The sequence below is a fragment of the Girardinichthys multiradiatus genome, chromosome Y (genome assembly GCF_021462225.1).
Source record: "Girardinichthys multiradiatus isolate DD_20200921_A chromosome Y, DD_fGirMul_XY1, whole genome shotgun sequence".
Lineage (NCBI taxonomy): Eukaryota > Metazoa > Chordata > Actinopteri > Cyprinodontiformes > Goodeidae > Girardinichthys > Girardinichthys multiradiatus.
Window position 1 is genome coordinate 30959982 of NC_061818.1, and position 20602 is coordinate 30980583.

At 38.6% G+C, this 20602-nt stretch overlaps 3 protein-coding genes across 3 annotated transcripts; 1 reads left to right on the forward strand and 2 right to left on the reverse strand.

Moving 5' to 3' along the window:
* The first annotated feature begins 356 nt into the window (after window positions 1-356).
* Window positions 357-7991, forward strand: LOC124863775 (max-like protein X). Its single transcript, XM_047358255.1, has 8 exons — window positions 357-642; window positions 1567-1603; window positions 1743-1832; window positions 3259-3368; window positions 3470-3572; window positions 6598-6697; window positions 7000-7201; window positions 7295-7991. The coding sequence occupies exons 1-8, from the start codon at window positions 604-606 to the stop codon at window positions 7349-7351; spliced, it is 738 nt and encodes a 245-aa protein (XP_047214211.1). The 5' UTR covers window positions 357-603; the 3' UTR covers window positions 7352-7991.
* A 985-nt stretch (window positions 7992-8976) lies between these two features.
* Window positions 8977-11650, reverse strand: LOC124863776 (homologous-pairing protein 2 homolog). Its single transcript, XM_047358256.1, has 8 exons — window positions 11379-11650; window positions 10968-11068; window positions 10461-10550; window positions 10254-10365; window positions 9967-10112; window positions 9826-9879; window positions 9680-9739; window positions 8977-9598 (listed from the first exon to the last, which is right to left on the reverse strand). The coding sequence occupies exons 1-8, from the start codon at window positions 11395-11397 to the stop codon at window positions 9542-9544; spliced, it is 639 nt and encodes a 212-aa protein (XP_047214212.1). The 5' UTR covers window positions 11398-11650; the 3' UTR covers window positions 8977-9541.
* A 347-nt stretch (window positions 11651-11997) lies between these two features.
* On the reverse strand, window positions 11998-20193 carry LOC124864002 (reticulophagy regulator 3-like). The gene is made up of 10 exons (XM_047358603.1): window positions 20080-20193; window positions 19553-19841; window positions 18140-18246; window positions 18004-18034; window positions 17774-17900; window positions 17502-17586; window positions 16856-16993; window positions 14439-14518; window positions 13975-14107; window positions 11998-13895 (listed from the first exon to the last, which is right to left on the reverse strand). Exons 2-10 carry the CDS (start codon window positions 19798-19800, stop codon window positions 13348-13350), a joined length of 1497 nt encoding a protein of 498 aa, XP_047214559.1. The 5' UTR covers window positions 19801-19841; window positions 20080-20193; the 3' UTR covers window positions 11998-13347.
* Between the last annotated feature and the right edge of the window lie 409 nt (window positions 20194-20602).

Below are 20602 nucleotides of genomic sequence, written 5' to 3' on the forward strand. Positions count from 1 at the left end.
GTGCGTTCAGTGTCATTGTGTTTGTCAGCCTCAATCTTCGATCTCCTGATTAGTTTAATGATTTAAATTTTTCCATTTAGTAAATAGGTTACTCGGTATATAAAAAGGCAACTTCCACCATCAATTAATGGTTTTATGACTTTGTTGGTGTGTGCGCCGCGCATAAACTGAAGGATTAATGCTACATTTTAGCGTTGAGTCGAAGGATATTTGTTGAACCTGCTACCATATTTGCAACACCCCTTACTCTTTATGCGTTTACTTGAGGTGACTAAAATGTTTGAATAGCAAGCTTTTAATCCTGGATTTTTCTTTAATTCCGTGTTGCAAATTCCCGAGGAACACTTGAAGGCAGCTTTGTCATTCCAAAATGACGAAGCTGTTTATTCACCTGGACATTTATTAGTTTTACTATATGACTGCAGGGTCATTTATTGTACTGTATTTACGTCAAGCAAAGACAGTTAAACGTGACAAGTGTGATGAAACAGCGTCTCTGTGTGGCAAAAGTCAATCACTGCATGATTCTTCTGGAATATTTGTAATCATTTTCTGAGGAGCACCTGAAGGCAACTGCGCTATTAGTTTATTTAGCATTCCAAAATGACGGATCCGACAACGTCTCCAGAGGACCACTGGAAAGTAAGCCTCTGTTATAAACCACATTTCAGCTTCCCGCTTAATGTCTTTAAGAGGACATCTGTAATGTTTGTTAAGACTGTTTCTCTGTTTTGAAATGCTGACGTTTTTAACGGAGCTGTAGTAGCCTCGAAGCTAATGTAACGTTAGCTTCATCACGTTCCGTAACGTTGGAACAGATGGCTAGCAACTAGCAAAGTAAACAAAGCCGAAAAAAAAAAAAGAGAAAGTCGTGTTTCCCATGTGATATTTATTTTTATGAACTAGTTTTTCTCCCACAAACATAAAAATTAGCTAAATCGTTAAACTACATTTAAAGATTTAAGTTAGATTCACAGTTTTTTGAAGAGTTTGACTTGTGGCGTTAAATAACCACTTCATCCTGTTTAGTACGTTTTGTTTTCTTTCTTTCTTTTTTTTTAGTCTCACACTAAGACCTGTTTGTGTCAATGAATATCCCTGTATTCTCTTTTGTTATTTAGGATTTAACCCAAGATTTATTTTGGCGTGCAAACTCGTTTAATAATAAAAATAATAATTTGTTTATGGATCCTGTTAATCAACTTGGAGCATTTTCATTTTCTCCGACTAGTTTTTGTACTGCTAAAATACACTTGATTTTAATGGAACAGTTGACAGTGGTTTGCATGTTTTCTTCCACCATACTCAGTGGAAAATCTGGACCAACAGAACCAGGCAAACAAACCATTATGTTGTGGTGCCCTACATTGAGCAATGGATCTATTTAACACATCATTTTGTCCTTGTAAAAGACAAACCAAGCCAGGCTCAGTAGGGGGACTGGGGCTGGTTTGTTGTTGGTTCTTTTGACAACATATTTAGGACGGCACCTATTTTCCCTTTGTAATTCCAACCTCACAATTCATGTTTTCTTTCTTTTTTTGCTGCTTGGTGATGTCTGGGCAGACAGACGGGGCTTTCAGCGACAATGGCTTTGACACCAGTGAGTACTTCTTTCAGGGCATATTTTGTCTTTTCTCAGATATTTTGTCCTTGATCTCCCTAATCTCATATAATATACATGATAATAACTTTGTGTATTTTCATTTTAATCTTTTGATGACTGTTGTTTTGTTATTCAGGTTTCTTTGCTGAGACCGCCAGAAAAGGTAGCATTGTGTCGAGAGCAAACAGTATTGGCTCTACAAGTGCCTCTTCAGTGCCAAATACAGGTATTGTCTTGCTTACGTAGAATATCTGTATCACAAACTTAATAAAGGTAACAACGCTCCAAAGAATCTGCATTCAGTCTACGAGACTAAATGCAGATTGATTTTTGAGTCCAAGAATGATTGATTCTGAAATAGATCTGATCGAAGTTAGTTCAGATTCCAATAAAATGTGTGGCTTATTAAGCAGTCTGTAACTCGGAAGCCACTATTAGCAATGTGTTGCTTCGTTATTTTTGGAACCTACAGATAATAAAGTATAAAGCTTCAGTTTGATTCGGTCATAACATTCAAGATAAAAATGCTGTACAATCAAAGTTTTATATAACAAACACTGACCGCAAAGGTTGCAGATTTATCTCATTCTAGCTACCTTTTTATTCTTGTCAAAAACAACTCAGATCAGTAAAGAAACACTTAAATGTACAAAACCTGGACAAACAAGGCCTAATCTCAACCCTTTATTTATCCATATGCTCAGGCTAAATTCCTATACTGACCAATGGAGTATGGAGTTAAAAAAATAAGTTGATACCTCATGCTCAAATGTCCAGAATAAAAAAAAAAAAAAATGCAGTAATGCCAAATACATAGCAACCCTGAATAGCAATCATCATAATCACAATCTGCTTTCATGCAATCTTTGATAGGCGGTTATAATTTAGTTGTCATACATTTAAATGCCTGCCAGTATATTTGGCCAGATTTATGTACTTTTACTGCCTTGTTTGCCCTCGCATGATGTAGATCTCAGTGATCAAGATGTTTAAACTCAATGAGATTAGTGGGATGATCTGGATAAGAGTGGGGAAAAGGTGGGTTAATTGCAATCGGTATCAAGATTTTCAAAAAATAATAATAAAATTTTGGGTTTTCCTAATACAGTGGGACCCTTCTTGTGATGCATGCTTGTTACTTTAATTTTCCTCATCCTAAAATGATAAAAAAAAAAAAAAAAAAAGGTAAATACAAATTGCACACACTTGGTGCCTTCTGTAAAAGGAGAAAACCTGCCATTATGCTAGTTGGGGGTTTTTGAAACGAGTGTTTGGGCACGGTAACAGTACCTAAAACAAAAATAACCTGATAAAATCTGCTCTAGGAATGTAGACGTGATACCTTTATAATAAATATGCAAAACTCTGCTCAAGTTTTAGTTGCATTTTCTAAAGGTCTGTTTGAAATTCGACTTGGTTAAAGCACAGAAAAATAACATTTAGCTGTAATTGAAAATATTACGTTGTTGACCACGTTTCTGGGAGTGGGGGTAAATCCGGCATGCAAATACTTTCAGGTATAAATGTAAGGAAATATTTCAACTATGTGAAAATATACTGCGGGTTAATTTTGTAGCTAAACCAACATATTTTGCTGGTGGCCATTACCACAGGCATGTTTTCACAATAACAATGAATTTGTACCCAAACAGATGATGAGGACAGTGACCAGAGACATGAGACGTCATATAAGAACTCGTATAAAGATCGACGGAGACAAGCACACACACAAGCTGAGCAGAAGCGCAGAGATGCAATCAAGGTGACGTCAGACCAGCATGTCAATTTTTTATTTTTCAACTATCATCAAAAGTGCAACATACTTTAGCACTTTCTAATTTTATTCTCATATTCCAACATCAGAAAGGCTATGATGACCTTCAGGGAATTGTTCCAACCTGCCAACAGCAGTCCGAGTTTGCCGTCGGAGCACAGAAGATCAGCAAGGCTACTATTCTTCAGAAAAGTATGATGTAACAAGCAAATACTTTACAAATTTTAAGATATTGAGACTGACTGAAGTCAGTTTTCTCTCCCATTACATCCTACCAACCGGAACTAATTACCCTTGATTGTTAAATTTAGGTGCATATTTTGAGATGCACCAAAGATGTAGAAGGCTAATGTATTTTATTAGGACTGAGCTTTAAATCTGAGATTTGGGGCATTTTAAAACGTTAAATTGTCATTGAAAACGTTTATGTCAGTAACTCAATTTAAAAAGTGAAACTGAACATCATATAGTGTCATGTCATTACACACAATATGATGCTTTTCAAGTGTTTATTTCTGCACATTTTGATCATTACAACTAAGGGTGTATTCACACTTGCCACTTTTGGTCCGCTTTGGACGGACCAGAGTTCGTTTCCCCCCTTGGTCCGGACCTTTTGTGCAGGTGTGTATACACTCAAGCGAACCCTGGTCCGGACCAAACAACCGGACCGAGACCCACTTTTTGAGGTGGTCTCGGTCCGCTTCCAAACGGACTCTGGTGCGGTTCACTTATGGTCTGAATATAAACCGGCCCCGATCCGAACCAACTACAAAAAGCATATGTCTCTTTGGACATAAAAACCCACCATAGCCAGTAGCAAAGGTGTGTGTTGTAAGGTAATCATACCTGATAAGCTGTGTGTTGCTTAGCAACATTACTGGCTTGTTGTGGGACAGGGGACGTAGAGAACGTCGGCGTTCAGCACGCATTCTCTGACGGGGTTCCAACATTATAAATGGAACGTCTCAATGTCTGTGTGGAATGAGCTGCTCTTGACTCTCACAATAATATTGCAGCTGTAATAACGGCACAAATATACAGAACAGAAGCGCTGCACGCAGCACGTCTACAGATGTTTTCCTAAATTTCTGGGTCTGTGCTCTGTCCCGCCCCCGTCATTTCTGTCCAATGGGAACAATGATCGTCACCCGCGTGGCTTTGTTTACAAGTAATAGTTCACTTGCAAAAAGTACTATGTGAAAACAAACCGCTCTAAATGAAAAAAAATAAAGTTCGCTTTTGGTCCGGTCCAAACAAGCTGACCAAAGGACTTTCCTGGTGTGAATACACCCTTAGAGAGGAAACCAAAAACTCAGTTCCTCTGAAAATTACAAGATTACAATGGCCGACATAACAAAAAGAAATGTTATGCTATGGCAGCAGACAGCCATGCTCCACAGGAAGTCTTTACTAAACAAGCTCTATAGAGTGGTATATCCAATCATATTAATGGCAAATTGAGTGGAAGAAAAAAGTGTGGTAGAAAAAGGTGCACAAGCAACAGGGATAACTGCATCCTTGAGAGGATTGTGAAGCGAAGTCTGTTCAAGTGTTTGGAATCCGTGCTTCAAAGACCACCACACATAAGTGTATACAGGACATGGACTACCACTATCACATTCCTTTTGTTAGGCCAAACTTGAACCAGAGTCAAGTCAGAAGAAACTTACCTGGGCTAAGGGGAAAAAGGCCTGGATTGTTGCTCAGTGGTCTTTTTTCCCATCAAAGTAAAATTGGCATTGGGAAAATCAAGCTGTCAGTCTGGAGGAGAAGCAGAGATAGACAGAAAAGTTGCTTGAGGTCCAGTGGTGATGATTTGGTGAGCCATAACATCTGCTGGTGTTGGTCCACTGTGTTTGACCAAGTCTAAAGTCAGTGCAGTGAGATACCAGGAAATTTTAAGCACTTAATTTTTCCCCTCTGCTGACAAGATTTATGGAGATGGATTTCATTTTTCAGTAGGGCTTGGCACCTGCCCACAATGCCAAAAGTCCCAATGGCTGCCTTCATGGCCCTGGTACCACTGAGCCTGATTGGCTACTAAAATGGCCTAACCTAAACCCTGTAGAGAATCTATATGGTATTGTGAGGAGGAAGATGAGAGACACCAGATGAGCTGAAGGCCGCTATGGAAGCAACCTGGCCTTCCTTAACGTCTCAGCAGAGCCACAGGCTCATCATCTCCATGCTACGTTGCATTGGTGCAGTAATTCATACAACAGGAGCTACACGTATTGAGTGCACAAACTGCCGTATAGGTGCTGGTCATAAATTTAGAATAACATGAAAAAATTGATTTATTTCAGTAATTCCATTCAAAAAGTGAAACTTGTTTATTTTATTCATTCGTTACACACAGACGGATATGTTTCAAATGTTTATTTCTTTTAATTTTGATGATTATAACTGGCAACTAATGAAAACCACAAATTCAGTATCTCAGAAAATTAGAATATTGTAAAAAGTTTCAGTATTGTAGTCACCTGGTGCCACGCTCTAATCGGCTTATTAACTCCTGCAAAGGCCTGTAAATGGTCTCTCAGTCTAATTCTGTAAGCTACTCAATCATGGGGAAGATTGCTGACTTGACAGTTGTCCAAATGACGACCATTGACCCCTTGCACAAGGAGGGCAAGTTGGCCGACATTTCTAAAAATCCTGTTTTGTTTTGGTCTTAAGTAATATTCAAATTTTCTGAGATACTGAATTTGTGGTTTTCATTAGTTGCCAGTTATAATCATCAAAATTAAAAGAAATAACCGTTTGAAATATATCCGTTTGTGTGTAACAAATGAATATAATAAACAAGTTTCACTTTTTGAATGGAATTACTGAAATACATTTTTCATGATATTCTAATTTTATGACCAGCACCTGTACATAAACATTTCAGTCAGCACATTATTGTATGAAACATTGTTTTTATTGGTCTTTCACTTTCTGAGAAGCTTAACTGTGGATTTTCCATTTGCTGCAAGCGATAATCATCAAAATAAACAGACATAAATAGTTTAAATTAATCACTGTGTCTAATGGATCTGTAGGACTTTCACTTCTTGAAATAAATGACCTTGCCTCTAATTTGAGTCGGTCAAATATCTGCTTTTTACTTACAAGAAGTAAAAAGAGAAGCAGCGACGGCAACGCCTAATAAATAACTTCCCAGTGTTGTGAAGACATCACTGACTAATGCATGCTTGTCTTATGATTTCAGCAATTGACTACATCCATTTTCTTCATAAAGAAAAGAAAAAGCAGGAAGAGGAAGTTTCTGTCCTAAGGAAAGAAGTGATGGCCCTCAAGATCATGAAAACGTTAGGAAGTGGTTTGCATTTTACTCTTTTTTTTGGAACATAAGGTCTCCCCTAATCTGGTGAAGATAGCTAAATTGTTTACATTACAAAGTCCTGACTGACCTGCATCCTGGCAGATGACGTTGGATTTTAAAAGAAATGCTGATCATGGACAAAGAGGAAACCTCTCCTCAGCATTGATTGAAATTAATCTCCTCATTGATAAGTTTAAATCCTGATGGGATTTGGAAACCATTTATGGAAATGTTGATTTTAGCCCCCACAAAGAAGCTGCAGCTTCTAACAAATGTTTTTCTTTCCAGGAACTATGAGCACATAGTGAAGGCCCACCAGAACCACCCACAGGAGGGAGAGGATCAGGTATCTGACCAGGTCAAGTTCAGCATCTTTCAGAACATCATGGACTCCCTGTTCGTGTCTTTCAGTAATTCCGTTGCAATGAGCAGCTTCCAAGAATTGTCTGCATGTGTTTTTAGCTGGATTGAGGAGCACTGCAAGCCACAGGTAAGGATGGTTTTGGATGGATGCTGCACAAAACAAAAATCAGAGATCAATTTGCAGAATGATTAATCGTGTGCTTCTTCTCTTCTTTCTCAGACACTGCGAGAGTTTGTTGTTGGAGTGCTTCGGCAGCTCAATGGTCAGCTTTACTAGTTGAGGAGAAACCGCGGACTATCTTTCAGAAATTGACTTTTAACTTGCTCTGGCCTCCGAGGATGGAATTAAAACTTCAATCAGCTCCACACCACGCCACAGTCCTTACCCCTAGTCCACACAGACTGTGTTCCTTGTCCGCTACGTCATTCCTTCGCAAATTGTGCCGTGCGGCAATTCACACTGGATGCGTTTTAGGATCCATTCATGCATCCCCATTGAAATTCACACATTTGTGCTCCGTCATCCGTCAAAAATAGACTCGATCCGTATCTCTGACAGACGATGGAGGAGTGCTCTCCGTCATGCCGCAGCTCCACGGAGCCAGTGTAAATTACCCCATTGACTAGAATGGCTTTCATTTATGGTGGGGTCAGTGTGAACTAGGGGTTGCATTCACTTCAGCTCATCAGAGATTCCCTGCCTGCAGTTCGATCACCTCATCAAACACTACAGCGAGAGATGAACGGCTGCCTTCGGTCGCCTTCTGACCTCTTCACTGATGGGAATTTAGCTCTGTGTAGAGTACTTTCACTCCATCTGAGTGTTCTTGCAAAGACCGGTGAGGAAACAATAATTAAGCGAAATGCGTCTTGCAGAGAATATCTAGTTGTAATTACTTCATGCAGTAACTATTCTTTCTTTAACACCTCGCGAGAGCCACCCAGGAAATGGAAAAGATGAATAAAAGTTTCCAACAAAATGATCTGTAAAACAAAAGGGGGGGCAGAAGCAGTGGCCTATCCAGTCCTTACCCAAGTTTGCCTACTATTTCTTTATCGAAATGTTAACCAATACTCTAATATCAACTACAGTTACCGGTTCCACACTGCTTTTTAAAGATTAAGTAAACTGATGGTGTTGTTTCTGTTGCATTTCTGAATAAATACAGAACACCAAAGCCTTTCTTCTGTCATTAATAGTAACCATGTACCTTCATTCTAAACACAAGAGCTTTTCTTGCTTCCGTGCACAAACATCAAGTTCCTCCTGAAATGAGTTCAGATCATTATGAATATTTCTCGAGTTATCACTGCAGGATTACAAACACCTCTACAGGTTTTAATCAGTAGGTGCCTCTGAATTCATCTGTTTGCTTTAAATCAAGTCTTTACTGTGACAGAGCTTCGTGTTTAAACAAACTGTTGCGGACAAAGCAGAAAACCATGTAAATGAACCCATTGCACCACCACAGCTCAGTGAAAGAATGAGTTTAAATCGTTTATTCACAGCGTGATGCTAAACATATAGTGTTAACTTTGATATGCCTTTTATTAACATCACTAGAATGAGTTGTAATGCCGATATTTGGAAATGTTCAGTTTTGCTGTGAGATCGCTTTATTGGCACTACAGATTTTTTTTACCATTCGTCACTGCTACTATAAATCTTACTCTAAAATGCATTTGTCTGCTGTTGAAACATTTTTGTACTCAATGAAATCATAATTCATAAATGATAAATTTAATCAAGTTTTAAATAATTCAAACTTGCTTTAATGTGTTTTTTTGGTTTTGTTCCTTTCAGTAACTTTTAAAAAGTTCAAAACTCACTGGCAGCTTTATTAGATACACTAATGAAGTCTAATGCAATAAATCCATAAATAATTTGCTATGTAGACATGGTTAAAATCACTCTTCAGAATTTAATGAGTTGAATTTATTTTATTTTCATTTACAGAAAAAAAAACCGTGCAAGTTGGAAGGAGAAAATAAAAACTCGTTAAGTTGTGGAGTTAACTTTAATCTTTGAAAAAACAAACTTGTCAAGCATTAGTCAACTATCAAAGATACTATTATGAACATTAAATTACCTGGCAATATTGAATAAAAACAATCTATATTTAAATTGAAAAAATGAAGCAGTTCATAACACAACCTAAATATGTACAAGGTGTCTTAATATTTATTTGTTGACATATTTACTGTGAACTCAGGTATGCTTCTATGGCTTTAAAATGAAAACGCTGCATCTGACGTGACGGGTATCCCTCTGGGATGCCAGAACATTTGTGATTTTATGTTTAGCTGATATGCTTTTAGCTCTGTTTTCCATTTCAACAATTGTTAAACTCTTATTTATTCAAAGAACGTGTTATAAATAAAGTTTTCTCTGTGGCTCAGATTGCTCTGATGTCTGTTTTCTTAGCTACACGCTTGCACTGATGAAGCAGCAGCTCAGCTGTTTTCTTCAGGTGTTGGGAACCACCACCTTACAGTCCTCATCTGTCTCCACTCCCACTTCTTCCTGTCGAACGGTAAAATAAAAGTATTGGTAGACAGTTTACATTTGGGGAAAACAGATCTTATTACTTCTTTCTTAGCTTACCAGGAACTCCCTTTTGCTCTTTGGATATCCCTCTAGGATGGCATTCATCATGTCTGAAGCCTGAGAAGAACAAAGAACTATTTTACCATTTCCAAAGCAATCCTTCACCACATACAAGTTATCCATTTACAAAAATAATACACTACCAATCTCTTCCTCTTTTTCCACTCTTTCACATACACATCCCGCTCTTTGTAAACCTGTAAATGACAAACATCCTAGTGTACAAGAAATGCAGAATAGCAACCAAGTTAAGACATTAATTGATGTTTTCAATCGATTAAGACCTTCTCTTTTTCCTCTGGCGTCACATGATTTGTAGCTGACTTTATCTTCTCCAGGCGTGCTCTGTACCCAGAACACTCAGCTTTCAGCTCCTGAATTTCTGCCATCATTTCCTCTGTTGTGAGGGAGCTGTTCAGCTCCTTCAGTTCTGTTATAACACATAGGAGAAAATATTTTCTCAATGAATGCATTTCAACAGGGATTCATGCAATGGATCAGACAGGATTATTATTATGTTAGCAATAAAATTGTTTCCTGAAACAAAAATAAGGTTGAATCTGGAGACTACCTGTATCTAGCTGCCTGCAGCTTTGTGTTAGGCTCTGCACCTCTGCACTGAGCTCTGAAATCTGTTTATCCATGGACTTCAGGTCTGCATCATTCACATCTCTGAACTGTGACTGTGGGTGAGATTACAAATGGCCAGATTCAGATGATATAAGCCTACGCATCCCTCCGCCTACAGCAAAGAAACATTCTAGGTTAAAAGACTAACCTGATCGGCAAAGTAAATCTTTTGCTTGCCGTACGTTTTCTCTTTTATCTTTCCCTCCTGAGCCAGCAGCTCCATGGCTTTGACCACTGCCTGTTGGAGCAAGTTATTCAGTCCATCATCAGGTTGCATACAATACAGCTTTGAAGATTCATCCCTTGTGACCTCAGATTCATTCAAAACCTAAACTACCATTTAAAATGATAAAAATCCAAATGATTGAATGTATGGTAGTTTTGAGGAAGTTGCGGATGCGATTTGTGAAAAAGGCTGAACAAATATTTATTTATGATGATCTAATAGCAACCCTTTTACATATTTGCCAAAAAATTTATTTAAGGATGTGCAAAACGTATCAAGAGTATAAAATACACGAAAGAGTAAAATATACCAAAAAAATATATACTGAAAACAAACGTTTTTGCAAAAACAAAAGTCACACCACAAGCTGTACCCAGAATGAGCAGAAAATCAGAAAACAAAGAAAGGTTAAGGAAGAACTGATCCTACCGTTTTGCCCAACCCATGCTGCTTCTGTAAGTTACAGAAGACATCCTGAGCACTATAGGGACGGTTCTTCTCATTTAGATAGGCGAGGATGACAGGGGCTCCTGAAATGACAACATATTAACACTGTGTACATATTAAAACTCTGCCATGGTGATGGACTTTAATGCACTTTTATTATAGGGGTTTTGCTTGATGTGATTCTATTTTATATGACATATCTTCGCCAGCGCCTCGTTCAGATATTCTCCCGCAACAAACGCTTTTGCTTGAGGTTAGCTAGCGTTAGCTAAATGCTAACAGCTAAGCGTCTCTTCTGAATCCAGCGAAACATCAACATATTCCACTCCAGATAACTAGCTGTATTGAGTTTAAAACAATTAACAACTACACTAAGGAGTTTATTTTCCTTACCGTTGTCCTTTTTGCTCATTTTCTGGTTTACTTTAGCTTCCCAGATTGAGTTTCGCGGAAACTGCGCGTCACGGAAAAGATCAACTATTTAATAAGATGTGTCACACCTGTAGATCTTTCCGACTCACCCCGCCAATCTGAGATCTTCTATGGCAAATTTAACTTAAGTAGATGTACCGAGACATTTTGACAATGTACTAAACAATGTTGGCCTCCAGTATTTGTATCACAAAGTTGTAACTTTGTGGTTCTCTCTTCAGTTTTTGAGTTGTTCGTAAAACCCCAAAAAGGTAATTGTTGTAAGACGTCTGTCGTTTCAGTTATCTCAAAGCCGACGTAATAAGCCAACAGCGCACCCTAGCGTCATTACACAGGATGATTCCACAGTTAACGTGGATTTCATTTGCTCCGCATTTCAACTATTTAAATCTTATGTGAAAACATTTCCATACGTATTTTTTGAATTTAATAAACACAAGCATTAAAGTGTAATTTTAAATTAACCAAATACGTGAGACATCCACGAGAACCATGATATAATATGTAGGTGTTTTAGACCCTTTTGCATCTTTTTTGTTATTTACTTTATGTCATGTAGAAAAACCCCAAAGAGACTAACTTAATTCCAAACATTTTATTCATTGTTTTTTGCACTTCAAAATATATCAAAACCAGATATGGAGAAGAAAATACAATACTATGCACATTAAATTAGCAATTAGAGAACACTTTAAATTGACGATTTACCTTTAATGGAGCAGCTTTGAGAAACATTAAAACCCAAGTCTAACAAGCCAAAAGACACCCTAGCTACCCATCGGTGCATCATTTTTCTTCTTCAGTTTCATAAATGAGGATCCAGCGGTTTTGTTTTGTTTTTTCCCAAATTGTGCTAAACGTTTCCGCAGGATTAAAACAATAAAAAAAAGAAACAGCAATTAATGTTTTTACCCATTAAAACAAAATTTAAGATTAGGATTCAATTAATCCCTGTGAATGATTCAAGTTTAAAGTGCCATATTTTCTCCAACATACAGACAAATCACAGACCGTTATAAAAAATCACTTTAAACCTTTAGGTACCAAACGTTTTTTTTTTTAAATATGAGGTCAACTTTTATACAATTTTGATGTAAACAAGGTTCCAAATTAAAATACAAAGACATGGTGTAAATTATTTTCAGATGGGTTGTGTCAGGTATTAAACAAGGGCACTAAGAGGGCAGGAAAATGAAAACAGTTGTGAACATATTCACACAAGAACAGTGACTATCTTCAAGCCCTGGGACAAAAGTTCGTAACTAGAACGAATAAAACATAGCAGTGCTTCTCAGCCTCAGCTAACACTGTAATGTGGGATAAAATAATTCCGCCTCCCCTAAAAACATTTGATGAAAATGTGTTCATATGCATCAGCAAAAAAGAAAAACAATTTGAAATACTTAAATGAAGCTCCGAGAACCTGCAACATCAAACAAATTCACCTCCTGTAATCATGTCATGTTAAGAAACTACAATGAAATTATGTCTCTTGAAAGATAGACTATTGCAATAACTGAAAGAACATTAAGATTAAATGGTGTCCAAAATGTCAGTGTTAAACATGGCACAGTTTAAGCAACAGGAATGTCATATTTGGTCCTGTGTTGTATAGCCCTGTTTTTCTTGATTGAAAAGTAGAAAAAATGTAATGGGCTCTCCTGGAAGTTTTGATAGTGTCATTTTTGACTTTGACAATGCTGTTTTATCAAATGTCTCAACTTGTTTTATTTAGCTGTTGTATTTCCTATTGCTCAGCCTATAATGAAAAATAGTCCTCACTGATCAAAGTTGAACAGGAAAAATATGAAATACTTCACAGTGAGTTGTTGCCTACCACAAACAGGGCAGCTAGAACCTAAAGTTGTCTCCCACGCTGGTCAACATTTTAGACACGGCCTATCAAGACGCACACACAACAGCACACTTTTCACTGTGGCTTACCGAGCAAGCTCGATAAGAAATTAGGACCTTGACTTTCGCCTCGTCTTGCACCCCCTCCTCCTCTAAATGGATCCATCTGGTTCAGTTCAGACTGATCCAGCATTTCAAAGTCTTCTGCATCCAAGTCTGTGTCAAACTCAGAGCTGGACTGTTTGCGGTAGCTTCTGTGGGACATGGCTCTGGGGTGGGCTTGTCTACGCTGGATGGCAGGAGGCTGAGGCTGCATGGCCCCGGCTAGCGCCGCTTGGATCATGTTGCTAGCAATGGCTCCGGCTAACTCCCCACTGAAATCCGAGGCGGGCAGGAAGCCGCTGAGGGATAGTTCTCCATCCAGATCCTCCTGGTCGGAGTCCAGATGTGCATCCACGTCTAGCACTGAAGCACGGTGACTCATTGGGCCAGATAGGCCTAGACTAGGTAGCCCAATGCTTGTGTCATCGTCATCATCCATCAAAGTGGCATCAGGATTTATGGACGGGAAGTCTGGAAGATCTTGAGCAAAAGATTCCTCTGCATCACTGTGTCTGTCAAGATCTGACAAGACAACAGACAACAAGAAATGAGAGGAGAGAAAGCAGAAGGCAGACACTATAAATAATAACTGAAAATGTACCTTCAGAGCCCTCTGTGAGTGGGGTCTGACCCCTTGAAAGATTAAAGGTTCCATTGTCAGTGTAGGACACCTCAGCATCAGAGTGCTCTGAGTCGGTCAGTGAAAGTTCCTTAGCAGCAACAGCATCATCAAACTGGAGAAGACAGACCAAGAAGATGGTTAAATGCATGCAATTGAAATATTCACTTTCAATTTCTGTTTCCTATAGATTTCAAACATCTTCAGGCAGGTTTGTTCTACAGGAAGTGCCTCTGGTATGCTACTGGTTCGAATAGATAAAGCAGCAGGCACTGACAACATTTTTCTGTGTGCTTTCTCATTAATGTTGTTTATGTTCACCAAAAGTAAACAACGTGACTATCTGAGCATAAAAGAGCAGACACTAGGCATTTATTACTGCTAAAACGTTAGTCATTCCAGTTTAAGAGTAATATTGAGAGGGTTTGGAAGGTCAACAGGCTTACTGTTGGGCAAAACGCAGCCAACTCTTCCTCACTGTCACTCGCGTCATCTGAGGCTGCACCTCGTATGGGTCTTCGCAGGACTGCAAAGTACAGCAGACAGATAGTACCTGAATATTCCCACTAAATCAATCCCGTAGAGCCACTACAGGAAGTAAAACAAGAAGAAAATTACTATTTATGTTCTGGTTTAGATGAATAACATCTGAAAAAGATCATGTCAGTAGCTTGCAAAATTCTTCATGCAACTTGAACCATTTTTTTCAGGATAAGGATTCAAAGATTTTTATTGTCATACCAACTCACATTTACATGTTAAGGTATGAAATTCAGACTCAGGTCCCCGTTAAGAAGCCTAATACTTAATCAAAAAGAAAAACTAAGTATAACATACAAAGATAAATCTAACAATAAATAACAATCAGTAAAAATATATGCAACAAAGAGTAAAAAATAAATATACACAGCTAAATAGTGGTGCTGAAATTAACTTTGCAAAGTAGTAAATACACATGTAAAGCATGAGGTAGTCCTTTTTATTGCACCTATAAGTGAGTGAAACCACTAACTTCAATGTATTTTATTGTTTTTATAGTCTATAGATGCCCAAAACAAAACCCACAATACTTGAAGCTGCAGTTGCAGCGAAATGTGGTTCTAACAAAGAATTTTCTCAGGGGGCTGAACACAAATGGAGGCCACATTTTCAGATTTTTATTTCTGAAAAAAGTGAAAACCATTTATAATTTTCCTTCCACTTCTTACGTTCTGCCTGACTTTGTGTAATTCTTTCACACAAAATCTCTGAACACATAAACATCTGTCTGTGGTTGTAATGTTATGAAATGTGAAAAAAACAAAAAAAAACAATTCATTGTACATCAACAACGAAACACAGGAAAAATGCCTCCTTCTTTAAAACGAAACATGTGGCTTACTACCACTAGAGGGCAATTAACCTTCACAAGAGGACAAATTACAACAGTGGAAATTTGCCCCTTTTATGTCAGACCTCATTCTTCCATCTTCACCTGTTCTGTATGCGTCGCAATCATGTGAAAGGCACCGACATGGAATAGAAAGTCTTTAGTTCAACCGAACAATGTTGTGCCTCTTGTCCACTTTGGGAGGTAGTCACAAACCTGGAACTACTGTAAATTGTAAGGCGCCATAAAGAATTGTGGAACGACTGTGACGTAGTGATATGAAAAAAAAAAAAAAAAAGACAGCAGCAGCTGGAGTCTGCAGGTGCAAACAGAGCAGAGACACTGCATGGTCCCCATGTGTCCGTCTGATCAGTGAAAAACATTTATCAGCAGAATCTGTTGTAGATGTTGCACAACAATGTTGCTTGTACTCAAAGCACTGAATGCATGTGAGTAGCCTGTATGAAGATCTTGACAAAGCCAGATAGACGAAGTCCCCAACCTAAAGATCAACTTTAATACTTTTAATACAAAGGCTTGAAGATGGCGTTGGCCCACCCTTTGCAGCTAAAACTGCTTAAACTATTCTACAAGAGCTTTTTTATAATGTTTATTAGTGTTTCGTTAAGAGCTCCTTTCACCAGAACTAAGATGTCGAGCCCAACTCCTGAAAAAAAGCCCCATACCATAATCCTCTCTGGATCAAACTATACACTTTTGCACAGGGCAGTCAGGCAAGTGCTGCTCTCCTGGTACCTGCTAAACCCCGACTCATCCGCTGGATTGGCAGCATGCTTCCAGTTATGCCTAAAATTATTAATACCCTGGCATATTTAGGTTTAAAGTATTCTTTTAATTTTACCAACATGTTTCTTTTGACTGGAAACTGTTAAAAAAGCTGTAGAGGAAGCTAAAGATTAGGGTAATGGCAAGAAGACCTTCCGACCTCAAAGACTTGGAGCTCATCACCAAAGATAAATGGGAGGGGACTACCAGGGGAAACATGTAAAAAACTGGTTAGCAATTATAAGAAGGGTTTGGTTGCTTCATGCCAAATCAGATTTTTCCATTCATTACTGGGAAGGGTATAAATAACTGGCCTGACATTTTTTTCATAACATGTAAATAATAACAGAAGTTTTACATCTGAATCTTTCAGAGGTATTGATATTTTGGGGTTAACTGTAGGTCATTGATTTCATTCAGCTGTGGTCATGGAAATGACTTGAACAGCTGAATTTGGTGATTGAGAGGGATGACCCAGTACTTTGGCAATATCGTGTATATCTCCTTATATATTCAGGTGAATGCTGCTAGTTTATCCAGGCTGCATGCTCTGAAAGCACACGCAGCCCCTCATCACAGTGGATCGAGATGTTAAAGGACAGAGTGATCTGGAAAAGGTGTGGGTGGGTTTCTGGTTGCCTGATCATTGCAGAACAATGATGTGAAAGGGGCTTTTGATGCATGGATGAAAGTGTATGTATAACTTACATTGATTATCAATGGGCTTTGACATCATGTATCCACGAACACTGAAGTCTAGCCACTGCAGGACTGGCTCCAGCTTGACATACACATGCTGTAAAACCCGGTGATAGGCAGCCAGCGGAGTGAAGAGAGTGGCCAACACTATAGCAGGAGGAAAAAGATCACCCGTTATTACAGGAGGGAATTTTTCGTTTAGGTTCCTGTAAGAGGAAAAAATGTTCTCCTTAAGATTTTAATTTTGATCTGAACAGATTTACTTTGTGGACTGTGCGGACAACCACATGCCTATTAGGCTCCATAAACCAACAAACTCTTGTAGAGGTAACAGGGTGTTAGCATGTAGCAAACAAGCTGCTATAGATTGGTCCTTGCTGCTGAGCTTTGCAGCCTTCACTAGTTAAAGGATGGAGATTAGCCCACTCTTTGCTCTGACCTCCTTAGCTTCCTGCCCTCCCTCGCTCCCGTCTTGTATGTCCCATCCCAGCTTTAATCACCTCACAGAGCGGGCCCTGGTACCAGAGCCCCACATATCTGATTTCATCACCCATGCAGTTTTAATCAGACTGGTCAGGCTACGATTCTCTGCCAACATAGCCTTATAATAGAGTGTGGATCCGTAGTCAGAACTGGTTAAGCTGCTGGGACTCACATGCAGAGTAAAACAGCACCAATCCAGGAATGTAGTATCCAATCATAGCCAAACAGGAGAAAACTCCACAGATCAGGATGCAGAACTGTCAGAGAAAATCAAGACACACATGGTTAGAGGTCAGAGAAACCGCAAAATGTTGACCACTGAGCATTTTTTAAGTGCTTAGCGAGTCTGGATGGATTAGTATTTATCACATTAACGACAAAATTGTTAATCCAAATAGGCGTTTAGCATGCATTTATCAACTTATTTTAGATGTGTGTCCTCACATTGCCAGGGTTTTGCCGTTTGTATTGCACCATGCTGGATTTGAAAACTGATGCACTGACCCAGGCCTCTGCTAAGTGGTGGCACAGTTCAGGCACACTGAGGACGCCAGGCTGCACCAGTCCCCAGCTGGATAAACAGACAACGCTTTATAATGATTAAGTGCTGAACGAGCCGATGAACGCTGTTACAATAATTTGTATAAAAATGAACTGCTGCAACTAAAACAAACCTCTCATTTTCTGAGTCGTCCAACTTTCTGACTGTGAAGAGAAATAAAAAATATTTATAAAGTCATACACAGTTCATGTTAGAATAACCTGCATGAATAACTTGAATAACCCCCCCCTTAAAGCAAACTGCAGCACCTCTAATTACTGGCCAGATCTTATTCCTCCAGGTATCTGCAAATACAAGCACCGCCAGGCCAGTAGCCAGCAGGAACAGCAAACGCAGTGACGTCAGAGCAAAGAACCTGCAGGAAAAATCAGACAGAAAATCCTCAACAGACAATTGAGGGAAGCCTGAATGCAGAACGTTGCATAACTTGGCAACTTTGTGCAGAATGCACTGGACCACAAAACCCTTAGTAGGCACCCCTTCGTTTGATTCAGAAGAAATAAAGAAACACTTTTAGACCGAGAGGAAAATATTGATCCTTCATGTCCTTGCTGCAAAGGTCAACATTTAGATCATATACACAGATTTTGATCTTGCCCTAAGTTGAACACATTTGGAAATATCTGTGATTCATACGCTAAAAGGTTCCAGTGACATTCCTCATGACCACACGTACAGTATTTAGCAATTATCCTTTTTGGCTGTCAGATGCTGTACTGTTTTCACTGGAAAGATCAACAGCCTCCAACTTTCCAAAACTGGTTTAGAGATGTTATGTATTTGTAAAAAATACATTACTGTACCTAAAGTTGCAATTTTGATGTTCTTACTGTTAGTATTTTAAGTCTAATATGACTTTATGTCACTCTGTAGATGTGGATGGGTTGGAAGGCGTTCTCAGTAGTGGGAGGAAATGTGGTAGACATGTTAGTCTATGGTAACATCTATTAATTCTGTATTTATAATGCACTGATTTGAGTTCTGCAATGAAGACGAATGTTTTTAAACTGGAATACATTCAATAACAGAAAAGGTACACTTAAATTGCAATTCCAGCAAACAATTCTGTAACCAATTTTGTATTTAATTCTGTTCAATTTTGTTATTCAGAACTTATTTACACTGCCTGGGATCTTAGTAATTAATCAAAGCCTCTTACTGCTTCTTAATATAAGAGCATAAGAAATTGAAAATGTTCTTATCCAGACTTTGACCAACCTGAAGATTAACTTAAAGAATTTGCTGTTGGTTTGCAATTCAAGTTTTATCTGGGTCACCAAATCCATTGAAGAACTGTACTACAATTACAAGCTACACAGTCCTTCTAATGGAAGATGAAACAGTCCTTTTTAGGTTTATGAGAAATTAAAGCTAACACACACAGGAAGATAGTAACACCCTTAAAATGTATTAATTTGCAGTATTATTAGTTTAAAAACATTTTAAATAATTATGTAATAAGTGAAACAAATGAGTAAACAAATGCGTACAGCATTCACATTAATTAAAAAATTTTAAATAAAAAAAAAAAAAGAAAACTGAGAAGATAACCCTACACCACGTAGTACACCACGAGTTGCTTGAAATGACTGATGAAGTACTTGCACCACCTGTTTGCAGGCAGCTTCTCACCCACACTTTCACACAACATGACAACTTACCAGAACGCAATGTTGACAACAATGTACAGGAGGACACTGTGAAAAGGTCTTTCCCACACCAGAACAGACTGCAGGTAGGTCAGAAGGGGTTCGTAGGGCCCCAGATTGGACAGAAGAGCCACCCTGAAAGCCCGCACCTGACAGTCTCTGTCACTGGAGCACAACCGACTCCGCAGGCAGACACTAGACCCCTGATTGGAGGAGCAATCCTCCACGGAGGTCACTTCCGTAGCCCCGGTGTGCACCATCTTAGAGTCTGCCGTTGATACAAAAAAAAAAAAAAAACTCCCTGCGAAATAAAGACCAAATAAAGGGAAGTTGAAAGAGGTAAACGGCTTGATGAGGCTCTACAGCGACACAGAGCCCCGAACCGCCCCCAACACCGACGCTAACGGATGAAGCTAACACCGAGAGACACCATCTGAAATTTCGTTTCCATTGTATACAATTAGACGTCTTACTGTATTAATATTAACTCTTATATAAAAAATCTCACTTAGAACATTTTATAAGAAGCTGACACTTACTATTTAGTCATTTTCCCGGAGAAATGTAGCAATCTCTTCAAAAACTGTCAATATGGCGTGTCCTGTTTTTCCCACTGCAAAGCTGGCCAATTAGAATCCACAGAAACAACTGCGTCATGGTGCGTTCAGGTAAAGCTGGATTATATTGTTTATGATGCCTTTCACACAAATACAGGCGATAGCATTACGCCCTTTATAAATACTGTTGAAAAAGAACACATCAGTTTTAAAAGGTATTACAATGTTTTCTACAAATAGAAACAAGTTATTGTTTACACGCCAGCTCACAATTAAAAAAACTTTACTGTACGCTTTTTAAATTTTAAAAATAGTTAAGCTTAAATCTGCCATTCCATGCTCATTTTTTTGTTGGTAGATGTAGGACTAATTTAGGAAACATAAAAACGAGTACATTTCAATGTTCACCGGACGCTTTGGTTCTCTCCCTGTTCAACGTGACTACGTGGTAGTATATACGGGATCATACTTACTTATTGCACAAATTTGGACTTACAATTTTAAC

Coding starts and splice junctions, on each gene's coding strand:
- LOC124863775 (XM_047358255.1), top strand. CDS start 604: ATGACGGATCCGACAACGTCTCCAGAGGACCACTGGAAA. Junction 643..1,566: donor CTCCAGAGGACCACTGGAAA/GTAAGCCTCTGT, acceptor ATGTCTGGGCAG/ACAGACGGGGCTTTCAGCGA. Junction 6,698..6,999: donor GCCCTCAAGATCATGAAAAC/GTTAGGAAGTGG, acceptor TTTTCTTTCCAG/GAACTATGAGCACATAGTGA.
- LOC124863776 (XM_047358256.1), bottom strand. Junction 10,551..10,967: donor AGCATGGGTTGGGCAAAACG/GTAGGATCAGTT, acceptor TTGCTCCAACAG/GCAGTGGTCAAAGCCATGGA. Junction 9,880..9,966: donor CGCCAGAGGAAAAAGAGAAG/GTCTTAATCGAT, acceptor TGTCATTTACAG/GTTTACAAAGAGCGGGATGT.
- LOC124864002 (XM_047358603.1), bottom strand. CDS start 19,800: ATGGTGCACACCGGGGCTACGGAAGTGACCTCCGTGGAGGATTGCTCC. Junction 14,108..14,438: donor TGGCTGCGTTTTGCCCAACA/GTAAGCCTGTTG, acceptor TGTCTTCTCCAG/TTTGATGATGCTGTTGCTGC. Junction 13,896..13,974: donor ACTCACAGAGGGCTCTGAAG/GTACATTTTCAG, acceptor TTGTCTTGTCAG/ATCTTGACAGACACAGTGAT.